Source organism: Hetaerina americana, unplaced genomic scaffold, assembly GCF_022747635.1.
Source record: "Hetaerina americana unplaced genomic scaffold, ioHetAmer1.1.p SCAF_12, whole genome shotgun sequence".
NCBI classification, from domain to species: Eukaryota; Metazoa; Arthropoda; class Insecta; order Odonata; family Calopterygidae; genus Hetaerina; species Hetaerina americana.
In genome coordinates this window covers 9,538,790-9,558,461 of record NW_027286292.1, presented here as the reverse complement: position 1 = coordinate 9,558,461, position 19,672 = coordinate 9,538,790, and the positions used below count along the sequence as shown (strand labels likewise).

At 42.6% G+C, this 19,672-nt stretch overlaps 1 protein-coding gene across 1 annotated transcript in view; it reads right to left on the bottom strand.

Annotated features, from left to right (window-relative positions):
- Positions 1–19,672, bottom strand: part of net (atonal bHLH transcription factor 8-like protein net) — a 31,150-nt gene continuing 11,478 nt past the window's right edge. Inside the window, exon 2 of the mRNA XM_071582969.1 lies at positions 1–2,335. Within this exon, the coding sequence (XP_071439070.1) occupies positions 1,053–2,335 (1,283 nt within the window). The 3' untranslated portion in view covers positions 1–1,052. The remainder of the gene's footprint in view (positions 2,336–19,672) is intronic.

Below are 19,672 nucleotides of genomic sequence, written 5' to 3'. Positions count from 1 at the left end.
TCAACTGCAAATAATTTTATTTCATCGTCATTTCATTGATCAGCACCATACACATGTAGGAACATATTATAAAACTCAGGTCATGGCTGAATTGGGAGGGGATTAGTTGGATGACTGAGCACATACCCAACGAATTCATACGGGGAACGCGGAGATCATTTCTGTGTGAATTCAAGCTATCACAATACCACGTGGAATTCGACATTTGGGACTGGATTACTGCGATGCGTGCAAGAATTGCATCTTCCCTGGAGAGGGGGGCCCCACCCCATTGGCATAGGGCTTGCCGGATTGTCCGTGGATTGTGCTTCCTTCACCTCTCTTGTGCCGTGAGGTCCCATATCCGAGCTAGAATTTTGACAGGAATTGCATTGACGAAAGTGTTCAACAGGAAGGCAGAAAGGAAGCGTTGCTGTTGCACGTCGGGATTCTCGCGAGAAGAGCGGAATGGGGACGGCAAGGAAAATCCTTTTAAAGTCTGAACACTATCTGAAGCTTGAACTCCGTGTAGTCATTAGCCCTTGATCCCTCGAGGGTATTCCAACAGAAATGGGAATTTTCCCACTCATGCAAAGAAAACAATTAAAATAACCTTGAAATAGGTAAATTCCCTTTCGATTTCTCCGAACATGGTCTTATTGTACATATGACAACACATTTTCTGCATTTATGATGGAAGTTTATTGCTGGAAGACAAAATGAATATTTTATCGGATACGTATCTTCTCGAGGTGCCTCAATCTTTACCAATCTAAGAGTTGCAACAATTTCTTTCTCTCAGGTCGTATCAATGATTGCGAAGAAGCGGAATCCTAAAAGCGACCTTCTTTCAGAGTAATTTGGCTCTACGAGACGCATAATCATTTTTAACTGTAACATTCACATTATTGTCATTTATCTGAATCCGAAATACCTGGATTTATAGTTATTTCTTAAATAACCTGTAATGAGATCTTCAAAGCGTTAATTGTACGAAACGCCTGTTTACCTCGCCCTTCGCCGCTTGCGCCATCTTTGAAGGCAACGAGTCCAGGGTGGCGGTGTCAGGCGACTCACTCGTCTCGCCTGCGACGAACTTTCCCCTCTGTCTGAATCGTTCGCGTCACCGAGTCAACACACTCAGCTAAGCTGGGCGCATCATTCCCGGCACTATAGTCTTTCCCGGCGACCCGTGAGAGGGTGACAATGTACGCGCACGCTATCCTGAGCACCGAGAGTTTGGACAGTCGCTGGTTGTGCGCATAGGCGGGCACAGCACGACGAAGCGTGTCGAAAGCCGCACTAATGGTGTGAACACGCGTCCGCTCCCTGGCGTTGGCCTCCATCCTTCTCTCGCGCGTCATGTTCTTATAGTTCCGGAGGTGATTCTTCTGCTCGCTCAAGTCCTTGACATCAGGGGTCACATTAACACTGCCACTTTGCCGGGGAGACGTTGGGGAGTCACCGGCCGCATTCATGGCGGAGGAGGTGGATGCCGCCTCAAGCGCCATGGGAACGTCCCCATCGCACTCATCCTCCTCCTCTTCCTCCTCTAGCTGATGCTCTACCTCCCCCGCCTCGTGCCTACCTCTCGGTTCGAGGAATCCCGCATTTGAGACACAGATCCCGGCCGGAGAGTCAGACCGGCTGGGCAATTTCCCGAGCTCTCTAGACAGCTGGCCCTCCCACCTCGCCTCCTGGACCTCTTTGTCCTCTGGAATGTCCTTGTCCTGCCCCCTGACCCCGGAAGAGCCGTTGGCGTTGAGGTACAGGGGAAGAGAGGGCTGGTCCGATCTGGCCGGGGGATCGCCGCGCAGTTCTAGGCCACCGACCGGCGGCTCGGCTTGACTGGAGCTATCCGTTGAGGATGGAGGGGTGTAAGCTGTCGGGGTTGCAGTTCTTCGCTCCGGGAGGTACTCCGAACTCCAGGGACGGAAGGGGAATGTGGTCGTCTGAGGGATCTGCGCGTCCCTTGGGTGGTAGATATGGGACAGGGGGAAGTGGTTCTTGATGCTCGACGGGGGTTCCTCAAAGGGTCGGGGCAGGCGTGAGTAGTGTCGCTCCCTGAGTGGACTGTGGCAGGCTATGCCGTGGCTCTCCCTGGGAATCATCTTGCGGGGTCCCGAGAATTTCCTGGGATCAGAGAGCTTTCTCTTGCTTTTCTGCAGAAGGCTGCTCTGCGGGTTCGGGGCGATGGGCAGGACGCGCACCTCGACGCTGTCCTCGCTCGCGTCCGTCCGCGACTGGTCGCCCTCTTCCTCCTCGGCAGCCGCGCCCAGCTCTATGCGGCCATCGTCCTCGGCCTCCTCGTCCGATGACGAGCACCGGAGGAGGATGGTTTGCGCTATTGTGGGACCTGGAAAGACACGTTTTGTTAAATTTCATTTTAGTTCAGGCTCACTGTGGCGGTAGTCGACAGAAACGTTTCAATCCTGTATTTATCCATCTAAACATTACTCAGATAATATTTACATGGGCGGGAAGTGTTAGCTCATCTGTAATGTAGGGAGGATGATGATTTGATCACTTTGACAATTAAAAGGCAAATATATTCTTATTTATTTTTGCGTAGTTAGAATAGTTTTGTCCAATGGTTTCTGGGGATCGAGATGGTGCGGGGGCTACCGTACTGGCTTCTTACCCACAGGGACCGGGTTCAAATCCCGGTTTTATTGAATATTTTTCAGAGGTATCTCGATCCCTACTTGAGGTGCTTTGTGGAGAGCATTTGAGTGAGTACGCCATCCATCGGATGGGACGTTAAGCTGCGGACCCCTTGGCGCCTTTCGTAAAGAGTAGGCTAATGCCGACGCCGGGTTTCTGTCCACCCTTCATCCTTTCCTGTCCATCCCCTATGGCGCAAATGACCTCAGCTGTCGGTCGCCTTCCCTAAATACTACTACTACTACCCCGAAGTAATTCTGGTCTTATGCTAAGGTAAACCTCCAACTGTACATTCTTTGAAGACAGAAAACGGCGTACTAATTACAAACAGCGTGAAAAGGCGAATATCTTAAGCAGGTGAAGATCTAAGTCTTCCGGGATTTACTCCGCGTTGAAATCGGCGTCTTCAGGATAGAAGTGACTTCCGACCTGAAGACGCCGACTGCAACGCTGGCAAAACTGTTGCCCCAGAAATATGGACCAACGCATACTTCATCTCGGAAGACTTTGATCTTCATTGTCTATTCACCGTGGAAGCCTTCACAAGGAATCTTAAACAAATTTTTTCCAGAGCGTCTACTATAAAGATATAAATGCACCAAACGAGCTTCCACAACCACCCAGGGAACTTAAGAGTGACATAACACTGAGAAAGGAATAGAACATCAGATCCTGAAGTGTCAAAGCCAACAAAGCACCAGGTCCGAAATAAATACCTGAAAGAATATAAGAATATTGAAGGACTAACCTGAAGATATTGCCCCGTTTTCGGACAGTACTATATTTTCCTGAAGCCGATAGAAGAAGGCTCAGTACCTAGCGACTGAAGGCTTGCCCATATATCTCCCATATATAAATGCGGTGAAAGAGAGAATCCCACCAATTGCCGACCCAAGTCATTAACATTGATTTCGAGTAAAACATTAGAACACATTATTGTCAGGAACGTTATGTGATTTATCGATAGCAAGAACATATTAAGCCACAACCAGCACGGATTTAGGAACTGCAGATCTTTCGAACCCCTATTGGGCCTTTTTGTTCACGATATACGATACTTAGATCGGGAGGAAACAACACACTAGTTGCTGCTGTATTTCTGAATTTTAAGAAAGGCTCCGATTAAGTCCCCCACAATATTTTGTTACAAAATTGTCAAACGCTATGGTATCACTGTGAAAATAAGAAATTGAATTAATCGTCCAGTCGCAAGCAAATAAAAATCATCGATGGGTTTTGCTCAACGGAATTAGACGTTAATTCGGGCGTTCCCCAGGGTAGTTTAACAGGGCCGCTAATATTCTTAAAATACATAAATGACTTAAGCTCATACGTTAGTAGCTACCTCAGATTATCTGCAGACGACAAGGTGGTATACAGGGAACTAAAAACACCATCATATGGTGGGAAACTCTCTACAGACTTACACACAATATCGGATTGGCGCAAGGAATAGGGACTAGTACTTAACATAAGAAAATGCGCAGTTTTGAAAATTTGTAGTAAATAAAGTGAAGAGCAGAACATAAATTATGAATTAGAGGGTTTAATACAAACTATGGCAGATGGAGTTAAATATTTGATGGTATTCATAACACCACGTCCTTCATAGGGATCGGATATCAGGAGAATATGCGGGTCCTCCTTAAAGAAACTCGGCTTCATTAAACAGGTAGTGGGGAAATGTAATGTGAAAGTTAAAGAGAGGTGTCATTTCGTTCCAGTAAGGCCACATTTAGAATACACCGCAAGTATTTTGGGTCCTCGGGAGAAAGTGTTACTAAAAGAATTAGGTACTATTCAGAAAAATTCCGCCCGATTCGTCAAAAATAGTCACGATAAGAAGACAAATGTGACAGGTCTTCTAGAGGAATAGGCTGGGAGCCTCTTTAGATGTGAAGAGAACAAGCGAGACTTAGGCTTCAAGCAAGGCTCAGACCACACGAGGTTAACTACGAATCAAGGGGATTTATTACTGTCCCACACTATTTAGGTAGGTTAGACCACAAAGTAGTAGTAGTAGTTTAGAGGGGAGGCGACCGACAGCTAAGGTCATTTGCGCCATAGGGGAAGGACAGGAAAGGATGAAGGGTGGAGAGAAACCCGGCGTCGGCATTAGCCTACTCATTACGAAAGGCGCCAAGGGGTCCGCGGCTTAACGTCCCATCCGACGGACGGCGTACTCACTCAAAGTGCCCTCCACAAAGCACCGCAAGTAGGGATCGAGATACCTCTGAAAAATATTCAACACCGCCGGGATTTGAACCCGCGCCCTCAGGGTGTAAGACCACAAAGATATACGATAAGGGAGATAGATTCCAGTACAGATATATACCGTTGTTCGTCCTTTATTCGGACAATCAGGAATCAAAATAGTAAAAACTCAGATCCATTAAAGAAATAGCAAAGACATTCGATTTACAAGTGAGGACAAGATTAAACTATGCGTAGACATGAGGCGTATTCGTGGGTGTGTGCGCATGTGTACGTCAGTCGCTAGCATTTACATTTGCACGTGTGTCAGTTAAAATGGGTTTTGCGTGAATATACACGACTCTTTGCGTGTGCTTTGGCATGAATTTGTTACTTTTGCATGTGAATTCATTCTGTTTTACGGATGGTGACCCACACTTCCCGGTACACGCCCTTGTGGCGGCTTGCGGGGTATTGTGTATATGTAGATACATTATTACACTTTCGCTCTTTTGCTTTTCTCAGAGTTTTAGGAGCGTGAAAAACGCATACGACGAGGTTTTTCTGTACTCTTAATGGATGGTAGACTCTGGAAATGACTTTTTTATTCAAAGGAAAGAGAACTATCCAACCGAAATTAATTTTCGACTGAAGTACTGTTCCCATGTTAATTGAAAGACTAGTTAGTACCGACATCAGTTTAGAGAATCCCGGCAGTTCATTGGAATTTCTCACTGTTCAGCTGTGCATAACGTTTCGGCAGTGCCCCAAAAGCTTGACCACACAGGAGGAGGTCACGCGCTGATCGTAACCGTGGACTCCTGAGTGAAAGATTGTCTACCATCTGGAATGCTAGGTCCCATGCGAGGAGAAATAAGGTCATGTGTATGCACACCTTTAGAAGGTTCCATATTCACTGACACGTAACACTGGCTTCATTAAATTCTTAGACTCCGCGAAAAAAGTAATCGTCGTTTTAAATTGCCACAAATATTTTTTCAAATATGGAAAAAAGGTTGTTTTTCTCCGCTATACCTGCAAGCTACTACTAGGGTCAATGGCAAGGGGTTATTAAACCCCTGATATGCAACATCAAAAATTCAATTTTTCATAATTTTAGCCAAAAAATATATAATTACCATAGGTAATCAACTGGTTAAGGTAAGTTTTGGATAGAAACAAGCCACCAAAAGGTACAGCGGCAATACCCTTGTCTCTCCTGACAATCATAGCCCAGGCATCCTATTTTACAATAAGCCCCTCTTCAACTCAGTACACTTCCTTCCTCCTCTCATTCCAACACGTCCCTATTCTATTCCTGCATCTTCCTCGTTTGCCTAACATTCTTCCCTCTATCACAATCGTCAACATCCCATCGCCAATCAAAATTCTCAGCATTCATCCTTCCTGCCTCCTTTTCAATTCTCCCAGCAATCCCCTCTCCTCCCCCACCATGACTAACACTTCCATGCTTGTTTTCCCTCCCCTCCACTTCACCATTTCCTCACCGACATTCCAAAAACCTCCAATCTACGACTATCATCTTCCTTCAAAGACGAACTTGATTCAAACGTTTCCGTGCCGTACATGCAAGGTCTGTTCCAAAAGTAGCATGACTTATTTTTTCCCGGATGGGCGGACGAGCGGGGGTTTCTCTGGCTGGGTTCTAGGGAGGGGAGTCTCAGGAAAGGCTGGAGGCCGGTGGCTCCTAGTTTTTGCGAAGTGCGGATCGTTCGTTTGTAAAACCTATATAACGTGACCTCATTACGCTCCATCATGCACTGGTTTTTGGAATAGCGCTACACCATCTAATGTTGCGTGAAACCGGGCAAAACCGGGAAAGACATGCTCAAGGCGGCTTATGGTGATAACGCCATGGGTAGATGGTATGCTTTTGAGTGGTATAAGTTTTTTTCGGTAGGGTAGAGAAGATGTTGAAGACACCAAACGTTCAAGATGCCCTTAAACCTCAAAAAGTTACGAAAATCTTTCAAGAGTGAAGGCTTTGTTAGACAGGGGTCGCAGGTTAAGGGAACGCATAATTTATGATGAAATTGGCATCCCTAAAATTGATGTGCATTGACTTGTGACTGAAAACATGGGCGTGTGTAAATTTTGTGCCGCTAGTGTTCCCGGACGAAGAAAAGGAAACTCGCAAGCGGATCTGCCAAGACGTTCCCCACCATGTGAGTGAGGATCCAATTTTTTTAGGAAATGCCCCACCAGACTTCTTCCTCTTACCCTGCCTCAAATCTGAGATGGAAGGACGCTACAACGGGTCGGTGGAATCGTTACAACAGGCCATGAGGAGGGAGCTTAGCAGCATTCCGAGTGCCTCTTTCTAGAAGTCGCACGAGGCGTGGAAAACCCGCTGTCAGCGGTGTGGGGACGCACAAGGGTGCTACTTCGTAGACATTTGAGTGAATGTATAAATTTAGGCAATATTTATATTTAATCGACTAATTCCTACTACTTTTGGGACATACCTTGTAACTAAACTCCATATCAAAGTTTTAAATAACCTTTTCTTAACATTCTCACTCAACTTCCCTGTCATCATTTCCCACCTCCTTTTGAAAGATTCTTTGTCTAAAGCAATTCTTCTCCTTATATCCCTACTACTTTGACCATCTTGGTCCAAAACACTTCTGAGCTACGTAAACTGTTCTACCTGCTCTAGTTTTTTCCCTCCTATTTCAATATTTAACTTAGCCTTTCTATTTATGGTAAACCGCACAGACTTTGTTTTATTTACATTTATTTTCATACCATATCTATCTTGCAGACTTAACAATACTCTCAGCAATGCTTGCAGTCCCTTGGCTGATTGACAAACTAAAGCTCAATCATCAGCAATCCTAACCGAGTTTATCAACTCCCCATCAACTTTCATTCTAACTCCAGTGCTTCCCATGCCACTTTAATCATTTCCTATATATATAAGGATTGTGTAAAGGTATTGGGAAAAGTTTCCGAAAAATAGATTTATTACAGCAATTGCTGAAATGCCTCAAAATTCTTCAAAGTACATCCCTTGACCGCGACACATTTTTTTCCAGCGTCTTTTCCACGACTCGAAGGCTCCTTGTTTGGAAAATACCGGAAGGTCCTTAAGTGTACGCCTACAAGCTTCTTTGACGGCACTTAGGGTGCCATGGTGGTGCCAGTGTAGTATAATTCCACTTTTTGGAATATAAAATAGTCTCTGGGTGCCAAGTCGGGACTATTATGGGGGTTGGGGAATCGTCGCGATGCCGTTCCAGAAGGTATTCGCAAGCAGATACTCGTCTCTGCTCTTGGTCGTCCGTCAAGACCTTCGGGACGAGTTTAGTGCAGATCTTTCGCATCGCCAAATTTTCAGTGATATGGGGTGCACTGTCGTCTTACCAATACCAATACGATCTGCAATCATTCGTACACTTAACCGACGGTCTGAATTCAGCACTTCACGCACACGTTGCACGTTGTCGTCGGCTCTTGATGTCGACGGCCGTCAAGCACCGGGTCTCGTCCTCCACACTCTCTCAGCCATCTTTGAAGAGCTTGTGTCACTTAAAAACTGCAGTTTGTGACATGCTTTCATCTTTATGCACTTGGCAAATCATTTCTAACATTTTTGTATCCGATTTGCCCAATCAAACACAAAATTAAATGGCGTACCGCTGTTCAATCGTTCAGTGCATTTTGCGCTTGCACCAAGTCACTCTGTCGAGTGACTTGGTGCTTCCTGAACCCAAAATTATCATATTCTAAGTAATCAATTGCTCTGCTCTCCGTCCTCTTGTTGATGATCCTGAGATCTTTAGATTCACGTGAAATCCGACTTATTGTTCTGCAGTCCTCTCATTTGGCTGCCTTTCCTTTTTTGGAGTAGGTACTATCACTGATCTGATGAAGTCTACTGAAATTCCTACACCATAAATGCTACGAATTAGGCCCTTAAACTCTGCTTCCCCCATTTTCCTTAAAGTATTAGCAGTTCCGCGAGAATGGTGTATATTACCATGATCTTTTCATTTCAATACACTCAAGACCCTCTGCGTCTCACCATCGAGAAGGCCTACAGCAACGTGGGTTAACTGAAAACTTACCGACCTCAACATGAAAATGGCAGCGTCCTTCAACAAAAGTTTGGGTATGAGTTTGTGCATGCGTTGCAAGGTGCGTTCGAAAACAAAATTGAAAACGTTCACCAAATTGTACTGGGCGACCGTCGAATTAAGTTTATATCGATATCATAGTTTATGGGAATTTCGAAAGAATGCGTTTGTCAGATATTGACTGAAGATTTGGGCATTCTTAAGCTATTCGAGCGTTGGTTTCCGCGTTTGCTCACCTTAGGCCAAAAACGAATTCGAGTGAACATTACCAAATGTTTAATCGAAGCGAGTTAGTTTTTTTGAATCGATTCATAATTGCAGATGAAACTTGGACTAACCTCTACACTTCTGAGATGAAAGAACAGTCAAAACGGTGGGCTGCAAAGGGTGAACCTGCTCCGAGGCGAAGAAGGTTCCATCGGCCGGAAAGTTGATAGCGACCGTTTTTAGGGATTTTTAGGGTTTTTTTAATAGGAGTCTATGTTGAAAAATAAAAATAATTTGCAGAAAATATGTCTTGTTTGTTTTTTTAGGTCGGAAACGTTGCTGACTATCCACGCAAGCTATTCTCTGCTACATCATTTTCTCTCTCTATGCATAATCTCGCTGGTCTAATTTCTTTACCCTACAGTTACTATTTGTATTGCTTCCACCTGTCCTGGATCTTTTCTGTTTCATCTAATATTTGTCCTGATATATCTTGGATTCTTTGCAAAGAATGTCTCGTGACGAGGTTTTAACCTACTTGCACAGCGCACCAATTTCACCCCTCCTCTGTAGAATTTCCATCGCCTTGAACTTTGGTTTCCACCACGCTTCTTTTGCTACCCGCCTCAGTTTCTAATTCAACTGTTTATTCTTACTTCTGCCTAACTCCGTTTTTATATTCTTCCATTTCCTCCTCTCATCTTAATCATTTCGTCCCAAATCCATCTCTTGTCATTTTTCTAGTTACAGTTCCTATCGTCTCGTTCGCGGCCCTCGATATCCCTTCTTTGATAAATTCTCATTTTTTCTCCGTATTACCCAGCTCCTTGTCGTCGCGCATCATCATTCCAAATTCCATTTCCTAAGTCGTGTAACCTTTTTTTTTTTAATTGGGAGTTTCACTTCATTATCACTACATTTTGTTCTGAGTCGGCATATGCTCCTTGGAAATCTTTGCCTAACCATGATATATTCCATCTGATATCCCCCTGAATCGCCGGGCATTTTCTGTGTGCACCTGCATCTTCTGTAGTGCCTAAATCATTTACTCCTTATGATTAACTACTGTCTGCTGCAGAACTTTATTTCTCTCTCCCCGAGGTCATTTTTTGTTCATAAACCGCTCCTATGCATGCACACTCATATACACCGACACTTTAAATATATATATATATATATATATTTATATATACTATATATATATATATATATATATATATTTATATATATATATGTAAGTGGGTCGTAGTAGTCCAGGGGGTAGAGCGTTGGACTGCTGACCGGAGGGTCCCGGGTTCGATTCACGGGCAAGGCACTCTGAGCACTTGCAGCTCCACCCAAGCTGTGTAATTTTTCGGGTACCAGATCTTCCTGGGAAACCGTAACTGGTACAGGGAAAGGGCCTGGCCTACCTACCCTGATGTGTGAATTTCACACGCCGTATAAGGCTTAGTACTGGGTGAACTCTATCATCACCTACTAAACCGACCTTCGGGTTGATTACTGTGTTTATGGTTTATATATATAAATATGTATACATATACATACATATATTCATACATACATACATCGTTTGTGTTTGTATGCGTTAAAAATTCAAATTGTGTAGATCATGATATCTACAGATACACGCAGTGCGGTATGTAAGTGAGACATACTTTTCTTCGTGTAAGAGAGGAGCTGTTAGTGACCTTCAAGGACAATAACTACGGTTAGATGAGATATAGAAGGCCATTTATTTGCCTCAGGTCTTTTCATTGATATGCCCTGATATTACTAATGTCATGTATTCCAATTCTTTTATAATTCTCTTTTGCCTCTCTGCTTCTTCAAGGAATCTTTGCATTTCCTCCTGCCTTTACACTTGATTTTTCTGGGAGGACCGACGGCGAGTCGAAAGGGAGTAAAACCCTGAAGAGGAGCACTCTCCACTATCGGCAGGGACGTTTGTAAGAAAAGCTGTTGAATAGTTTATTTTTCGTTCCATTTTCTTTCTCGTTGACATTATTATTTCCAGTTCGCCCCAAGCATATATAACGTTCTGCTTCGTTCCAAATAAAATTGTATTCTTCGATTCTTCCTGCATTCTTAATTATTTGTCCCATTTTTCTCTAAGACGGGACAGTTTTCTTTGTATTACGTGAATATTCTCATGGGTGGAAATCATGTTCACTTCATACTTACAATCAAGAATATTTTGAATTATGCTTTAGGACCAGTAAATACTGGCAGGGTTTCGAATAGAAGTGACAGATGCACTAAAATATTTATCAAAATGTCTGTTTAAATGCATAAAATTCCTTACATTTCCAAGTATTTCATATTCTGATGACTTATTTTCGTTTCGTTTATGAATTTCCAAAAAATTTCCTGTCCATGTTCCTTTCCGTTTTCATCCCTAAAAATCATGCGATCACGAAAGATTTTATTTCTTTGGAATTAATTGTTTCCCAGATTGTTCAAACCGCTACAAAACATGCAGCGCATATGGCGCGAATCATAAATACATTTTGTCAGTGAAATTGGCCGTTACCTTTGATCCCAAGCCATCATGTCTCATTTCCTATGCTAGGAAAATAATGCTACCATGGGCATGATCTGATTAATGATTTACTACCTCATATTCACAGGCACTTCCCAAAAAGTTGGGCGTTTTTCAGGCGAATGCATGAGTCACATCACCACTTTCCAGTGCTTCCGTAGATTGCTCACCAAATTTGCTCCATTGTCTCAAGCACCATGTTTTATTAATCCGCACTGTATGACCCCTGAAAATCTTCCGGGCCAGACGCCTTCAATTTTGTAATAGCTCCACATTTAATTCTCTTAGCTACCACTTTCCTTGCGTATCATCATATTTTCATATACGAACCAAACGACTCATTGCAAGAAATCACACCAGTACTACAAGACCCAAAATAAACCAGGAGTAACCAGACGAATGTAAAAAGTGTGGACTGAGAGTGTCAATATGGCAGGTATATGATGGAGAATAGCAGATAAAGTTGAAATAAACACGTAAAAGCAATTAATATTTTTCAATGGGTATCATGGATGCAAAAATTATACCTTCCCGGCCACGCGATTCTTAACGAAGAGACTTCAGGGTGAAAATCCGTATGTCCTTTCCACTCGAGGTCTATAACTCTTAGTTTCCTTACGTTTCTGGAATCCTTTCCCAAAATAATTTGGTTTATTTAGGTATCCGCAAAAAATTGATTATTACCGCGGAATAATTTTTCAATTTCTCAAGAAGTCAAAATTCCCTCCGCAGCGCGAAGAGGATATTAGTTTGACGATTCCCCACTACGAGTAGCGCTGTCGTACATTAGCGTCACCCCTAGCGGGGACTCGACGAATTTCCAGCCAAGTATTTGCTCTGCATAGTTCCTTCGGCGAAGGTTTCGTCCCATTTAAAAGACTACAGTAGTATAAATTTTTTAAAGGCGTTCAAGTTCACCAAGTGCCGTTCTGATCAAAGCGACTCATTTTGTAATTGAAAAGGTCTATTAGTTTTATTAAGCCTCGAAGGTAACTTACATATTTACGTCGAACTGTTTCGTTCCTCATAAACTTCAGTTAAGGTGATTATTATTATGAGGTAATCTACCGATTAAGGTAGGTTTTTGGATGGACACAACTACCAAATAAATATTTTGTGACTGCTAACAAAACACAATCCAGCAACCTAGTCTACATCAGGTCCCTCTTCGTCTCTGGTACTTTCTTCCTCCCTTCATCCCGTCCAACATCCCTATCCTGTTCCTTCCCTTTCCTCGTTTGTTTATTTATTTATTCAGTAATAGTTCGAAAACAGCACATTTTGGCCTTTACATCGAACTATTAACAACGATAACAATGGTCACATTTACAAACACCCAAGCCCTAGATGGAGGGAAACTCACCCAGGCGGGAATCGAACCCGCGATCCTTGGAATGGCAGACGAGGACGTTACCCCGCCGGCACCGGGGTCGCCTAACATTCTCCCCTCTATTACAGTCTTCAAACCCACTGCCGGTCAATACTCCCATCATGCACTTTTCCTGCCTCCATAAGATTGCTCCCAACAAACCCCTCTCTTCGACTACAATACCCAGTACTTCTTCGTTTGTTTTCTTCTCTGTCCATTTCACCTTCTCCATTCTTCTCCACACCCACATTTCAAAAGCCTCCAGTCTACGTCTATCCTCCTGCTTCAATGACCACGTTTCCGCGCCGTACATAGCTACGCTCCATATCAACGTTTTTACGAGTCTTTTCTTAATATCCTTACTCAACGTCCCTGTCATCAACTCCCTCCTCCTTGTGAAAGCCTCTTTGCCTAGCGCAATTCTTCTCCTTACGTCTCCACTACTTTGACCGTGTTGGCCCAAAACACTTCCGAGATACGTAAACTGTTCTCCCTGCTATATTTTTTGCCCTCCTATTTTAATGTTTAGCTTAACCTTTTTCTTTCTGGAAAATCGCATAACCTTTGTTTTATTCATATTGATTCTCATCCCATATCTGTCGCACTGAATTTCCAATTCACTCAGAAATGCTTGCAACCCCTTTGCTGACTGACAAACTAAAGCTTGGTCATCAGCATACCTAAATGATTTTACGAATTCCCCACCCACTTTCATTCCTTCCTCCAGTTCATCCCATGCCTCTTTAATCATTTCCTCTACATACAGGTTGAACAGCAACGGTGATAATGGGCAACCCTACCTTACACCTCTTCCTAACACTGTCCATCTGGACTCTCCGTTCCCCACTCGCAGCTGAGCAGTCTGAGACATGTAGAGGTTGCGGATTAGCCTCCTGTCCCTTCAATATACTCATTATTTTTCCCAATTCGCTCTATCAAATGCTTTTTCGATATCTAAGAAACAGGCAAATACGTCCTGATTGTATTCTTTATTTCTCTCGATTAGTGATCTCATTACTACAATGGCATCACGCGTATCTTTCCCCTTCCTAAACCCAAACTGATCAGCCCCTGGTAATCATTTGCCCTTCTCTCTATCCTTTGGTTGATGATTTAAGGTGATTATTGTAGAATAAATGAACACATAAAACAATTCGAAACGGAATGCGTTTTATCAACATTCGAGTAAAAAATATATTGGGAGTAATATCTCCGTGGCATATTTTTAAGGACTGATATACCACCGAATTACGTAGATGTCCGTTTTATCATTTTTGTTAAGGTTCTGGATCCCTCTCAATCGACATTTCCGTATTTTCTCAACCTTCCACCTTTAGAAAAATACCTGATTTCTACACTTTCTCCGACTGAATATATTTTCTGGTATTACTAGCCTGACAACAGTGGAGGTTGTTAACATGAATTTCACCTTTTGCATCAAATAAAAGTTCCTTTTTCTTCAAGTCAACCTTCCGAAAGAGTCAAGTACTTAACTGCGCATGCAAAATCGATGGGGCAAGAAAAAGATCATGAAAACGAGTACTTTTGCAATAATTATAGTCTTATGGTATGTTATATATGTCAGTTTAAAACCAGGGTTTAGAAAAAAAATCGGTATTTTTACGAGAAAATGGGAGAGAGAGATAGCGCTAATCTCCAAGGTAATGTATATCGTCTACAATATTTATCTTATGCATTATATACGAGCAATGACGTACCTGAATTGATTTTTTGTTGGTTGAATATTTGCTATTTACCTTGAAATAAGTGTATATATTTAGTTAAAAGTAAGCCTCAACAAATGTTTCGTTGTCTATATCTTATTAGTGTAAAGAAGAAGAAGATACAAACTCAATGGTGGAGCAATAAAAACAACCACTTTAGGCATGGTTAAAGCATTAGAATATATTAAATGCGCTATAAAACAATCAACGGGGAGGTCTGCACTGTGAATTAATCCCTAAATAGTACGTAGCTTGGCAATGATAATTATTGATGTCAATTAGGAGATGGTGGATCAGCTATAAGATGTTATCTGATAACAACCTCTTCATAGTTTTCATTTTTTTATTTTTTTAAACAATGAGGTTTAAATATTTGGGTGTGAAAGTGAAATTTTTCCTTTTAAAGTGCACCATTTTAAAAATAAGACTAGCGATTTTCGGGAATAAAGACATAAAGACGTATGTTTTTTTATGAATTACGTGATTGTAATTCAGTAGTTAAAAGAACCAATACTTTTGCCTTCATAGCATTGGCGTGCACCGAACGCTGTCGTACTATTTCAAACGGTGAACCTTTGCTAACCTATGTTTTTCTAGAAGAATCAATTAGTGATGTGTTTACCAATAAATGGTGACGCACGTACATCTAACTTATAATTCGCCATTAAGTCATGATCACGATGTTTTTCAACACAACGCTTACACTTAACGAAAATAAGCCACAAAGGTTTTACAGCCAGAAACATGAAGAAAAATTCTGATTTTTTATTCTCAAACAAAAATTATTATTCATTATTAAAACATTGAAGGAAACAAAATGCTGAAATCCACGTCAAAACTCTGTCAGACATACCCCTTTTGAGGAGAGTATCTTTCAAAGATTCTTTAAAACTAAGTGAAGTAGATGTAAATGAATGATTTGCTGCTCACGTAGTGATCTATATTCAACGAACTTTATTTGTACGACTTTAAAACCCAGAATTTAAAGTTTGAGAGCCGCAGAAATCGGGCAACACAGGTATTGTATTGTACCCAAAGCCACCTTGCTCCCGGCACGAGACATCTATCTGCTCATAAAGAGGGACCAATTCAGTGTTTCTCACCTGAGCCGACATTCTGCCTCGGGAAGCTGTGTTTGCGAACCCGGAGGAAATTGAGGGAAATTAATTTAATATATTATGTATCAGTGTTCTTTCTGCAGAATTCTTGAGACTCCACAAAGATGAAGAGAAACCTATTGTACTGAAATGAGCATATACTATGCAAGTCGCCCAAGAATATTTCGAAAGCACCGATCGAATGGAATGGGGAATTGGTTTAGAGTTTGGACTCTTTTCTGCTAACAAATGATAACGAGGCTCCTGAATCTATTTATTTTCTCTTGAATATTATTTTTTCGTAATTTAATTAATTCCGCCTTTTTACAATTTACGTGTGCCGTAACCTCGTACTGGAGGCTTACATTATCAACTCAGACATAATTTTAACATATTTATGCAATGGAAAAGCAAATTAAAGATAAATTACATCGAAATTATTTAATTTCAAAAGGCGCTGGTGGCAAATTACGATTATCTGTAGTCCGAGAGGCAAACATATGTCGAACTACCGATGACTGACTCAATCTTAGACGTGAATTTCCCCTTTATAATATCTCTTTTTGTTTAAATCTTCAGCTACCCAAACATTAAATCAATGTAATAATTCGCATTGATGCATTTCAACTAGTAAGGTTTTTTAATAACTTGGATACCCGTACGCTGAACTGTCTCTATGTATGGGTTAAACGTTTTATGGTCTGATCCCCTATTCTGAACGCAGAACTTAAAAACTATTCTCTTTGTGTACAATTTATCTTTACATAAATTTTCAATAAATCCACACTTATAGCCCTAAGGAATAGTGACCCATGAAAATACGAAGCGCACTCTGATTTCAGCCTAAAAATTTCAGGAAATTATACTGTAAAAGAGCATCTTAGATATTGTGTACTGCTCTATGAAAAAGTTGATGAGATACGCAAATGAGGTTTAAGTGAACATAAAATAGTCACAGTATTTTTTCCGTGACTTTTAGAATTTAGGTCCTTCGTCCATATTTTATGTGAAGGTGAAGCTTTCGTAAGTATCGGTCGTCAGTAATATACATTCAATCCATCCTAGTTTCGAGTGTTAATTATCGCTTACACTACGAGTAGCGTGTGGTTACTTTGAGGCGCGACCGACTACGGAGGCTATTTGAGCAGAGCGCAGCTAAAAGCGTGCGGGGGGAGGGTAAGGCATTTCTCAAAGGCCGGAGAAAGGGTAGGGAGCAGTCCGGCGCCGGCGCTACCGTACATCCCGCCTCCGCCAACGCTAGATGTTTACAGATTGCGTTCCAATCGGGGGGAGGTTCCCTGAATTGTTGTGCTCTCCACGAGGCACTGATGCGAAGGTAGGCATAAACGCCGCCACCAGGGCAGAGGGAAGCCGGTTCGCACTCCTGCCGAACCAATCCGATCCCCATTATACTTGTAAACCTGATACAGTGCCAGCGATGCATTAGGAGATCAGAAGGCAGCCAAGGGCACCCATCCCCCAGAACGCTTTATCATATTCCATACAGTTTTCCTGTTTGAGAAATATAATTTTCCTGCAGTTACGGATAATGATTACATTTTATGCAAATGTGATCACTTGTTCGCGATGCAAAATATGAAACTAGAGCACCGGCAGCAGAATCTACTCGATCTCCCTCAGACCATTGAGTAAATGAAGGATAACAATAGACTTAGAGTATTGAATATTTACAGTAAACATGGTTGACGGAAAGTAAGCGTTTTGGCCGGCGCTTTGGAAGTTTCGTCAATAATGGTGGCTATTCAGCTTTCCTTACGGTGGAGTTAATATCTCGACAGAATGAACAGCACGGGCTCATTCGCTGCAATTACCGCGACGGAAGCCGAAGATCTGTCGTCAGGGAGCTGAAGAGGAAGGTGGAGGAAGTGAGGGTGGAAGGGGAGAGGATGGGAAAAGGGAGGCGGCGCCTACCCGCGACGGATGGCGCCATACGAGGCACCTGCAACTGAGAACGGACCCGTCCGAAGGCGTGTGAATTGCCATCCGAGTGATCCACGCCTCGACTGACTCGGGACGGGACAACACAAAAATACCAGCGCTGGGAATGGAAACAGTTTTCCCGGAGGCCACATCGCTGCGCCAAATCGAGCCCGGGACTCCCGAGCGGTCTTTCTCACGAGACCGTAGATTTTGCACCCGATGGAGTCACAGCACTTAAGCCGTTTTCTGAGGATCTTTACCAGAGTCGTCACAATATATCCTCGGAGGGGGTCAAAAATGTTGGAAGTCGGATGTTTCGCGGGACATATCAGTGAACGGCCCGGGATCGGCCAAAAGAACTTCACATTTATTTAAGGATGAGGCATGAAGAGGGTTTACTCGGACGCCTGCCTATGGTTTCAGAAGATGACAGTTAGAGGATTGAGCGATCGGGAAGAAAATACCAATACATTTCTTAAAATTGACCGTCTCTCTCGAGCAGTTTAACATTCTCTTTTGCTAATACGAGGTAATTGTGTTCGCGCAGTTAAACCGCATATAATTGATTCATGCAAACTTGCCAAATCAACCGATCTTGAACACTAATCGGTAGGTGACGGGAAGACCAGGGCTTCAAAATGGTGGAGTTGCCTCGCTGATATACACTTCTCCGGAAATCGATCCCCGTCACCATAAACACACCACTAAATTGGCATCCATTTCTCATGAATATTTAAGGTAGCATATTTTGAATATTCCCTTGTCTTGATACTTCATTGCCCATTGTACAACAGAACTCAACAGAGTTGTCTCGTAAACGTTGAATTTTAAGTGCCAGAAGTCCTTAATCTAATCATCACTGCAATGACCTAGTCGATGGGTGAACTACGTTGCCACTCCTTTCGTTCCTATCCGCTCAATATCCTTATGCTCTTGGTGAACAATAATTGGCGTAACATGAAGTAATTTTAATATTAATTATTTAATGACTCTGAGGAGGATTTCATTAATAATAAACGTTAATTATCTCTGTTAATTCAATTAAACCCACAGGGATGGAACGGTTTATCTTATCAATGAAACGGCACTTAGTTTATATAAAATTTGATTACTATGCACACTCGCAGGGGCACGTGCCTCATCTGGCGCCAGCTGTAGCAGCTAGCTACCGCCTCTCCTTTCCGCACCCCCTACCATCTCATCCCATCATTGAAAGTACGCTCATTTCAGATCACGCGGATATCAAATTTGATACTTAGAAAGTGCGAAGAAAACGCCGGAGCACAGTTACCTCACAGATGTTGTCGTCACTTTGTGTTCAAATAATGCCCTTGCAAATGCACGTAAATAAACATAGTGGAAACGTTTATCTTCTCCCTTATGAGGCAATTGAATGATATGACCATGTTAATTCCATATTTGATAAATGGCACAGTTTAAGGCGTAACATGGTGGGAATCCTTCATGGTGAAAGAAGACCCTTTGCTTGTCCACACATACATTTTCATATTTGATGCTTAAAATCTACAAAAAGCACGCCGAGAAACAGTTACTTTAATGGCATTGCTACGTGTTTGCTCTGAGTTGACCATCCATGGCCCATAAATGATTCCTATACCATTTGGGTGGAACCTTCTTCAAGTGTGTTGGGTACACGTACTTCCACGTAGCGGCCAAACGCCCATTTCACTTGGGAAGAGTTGTGACGAAAGCAAGTACATATATCACGTGGGCCTAGTTTCAAGTCGGGTTCAGACGGTAACTTGAACTCCGGCCTATGATAATGGTTCCGATAATTAGCCCAGTCAGACTGTGGAAGGACAGAAATTCCTGTTTCCCACAGACAAGAAAGGGGC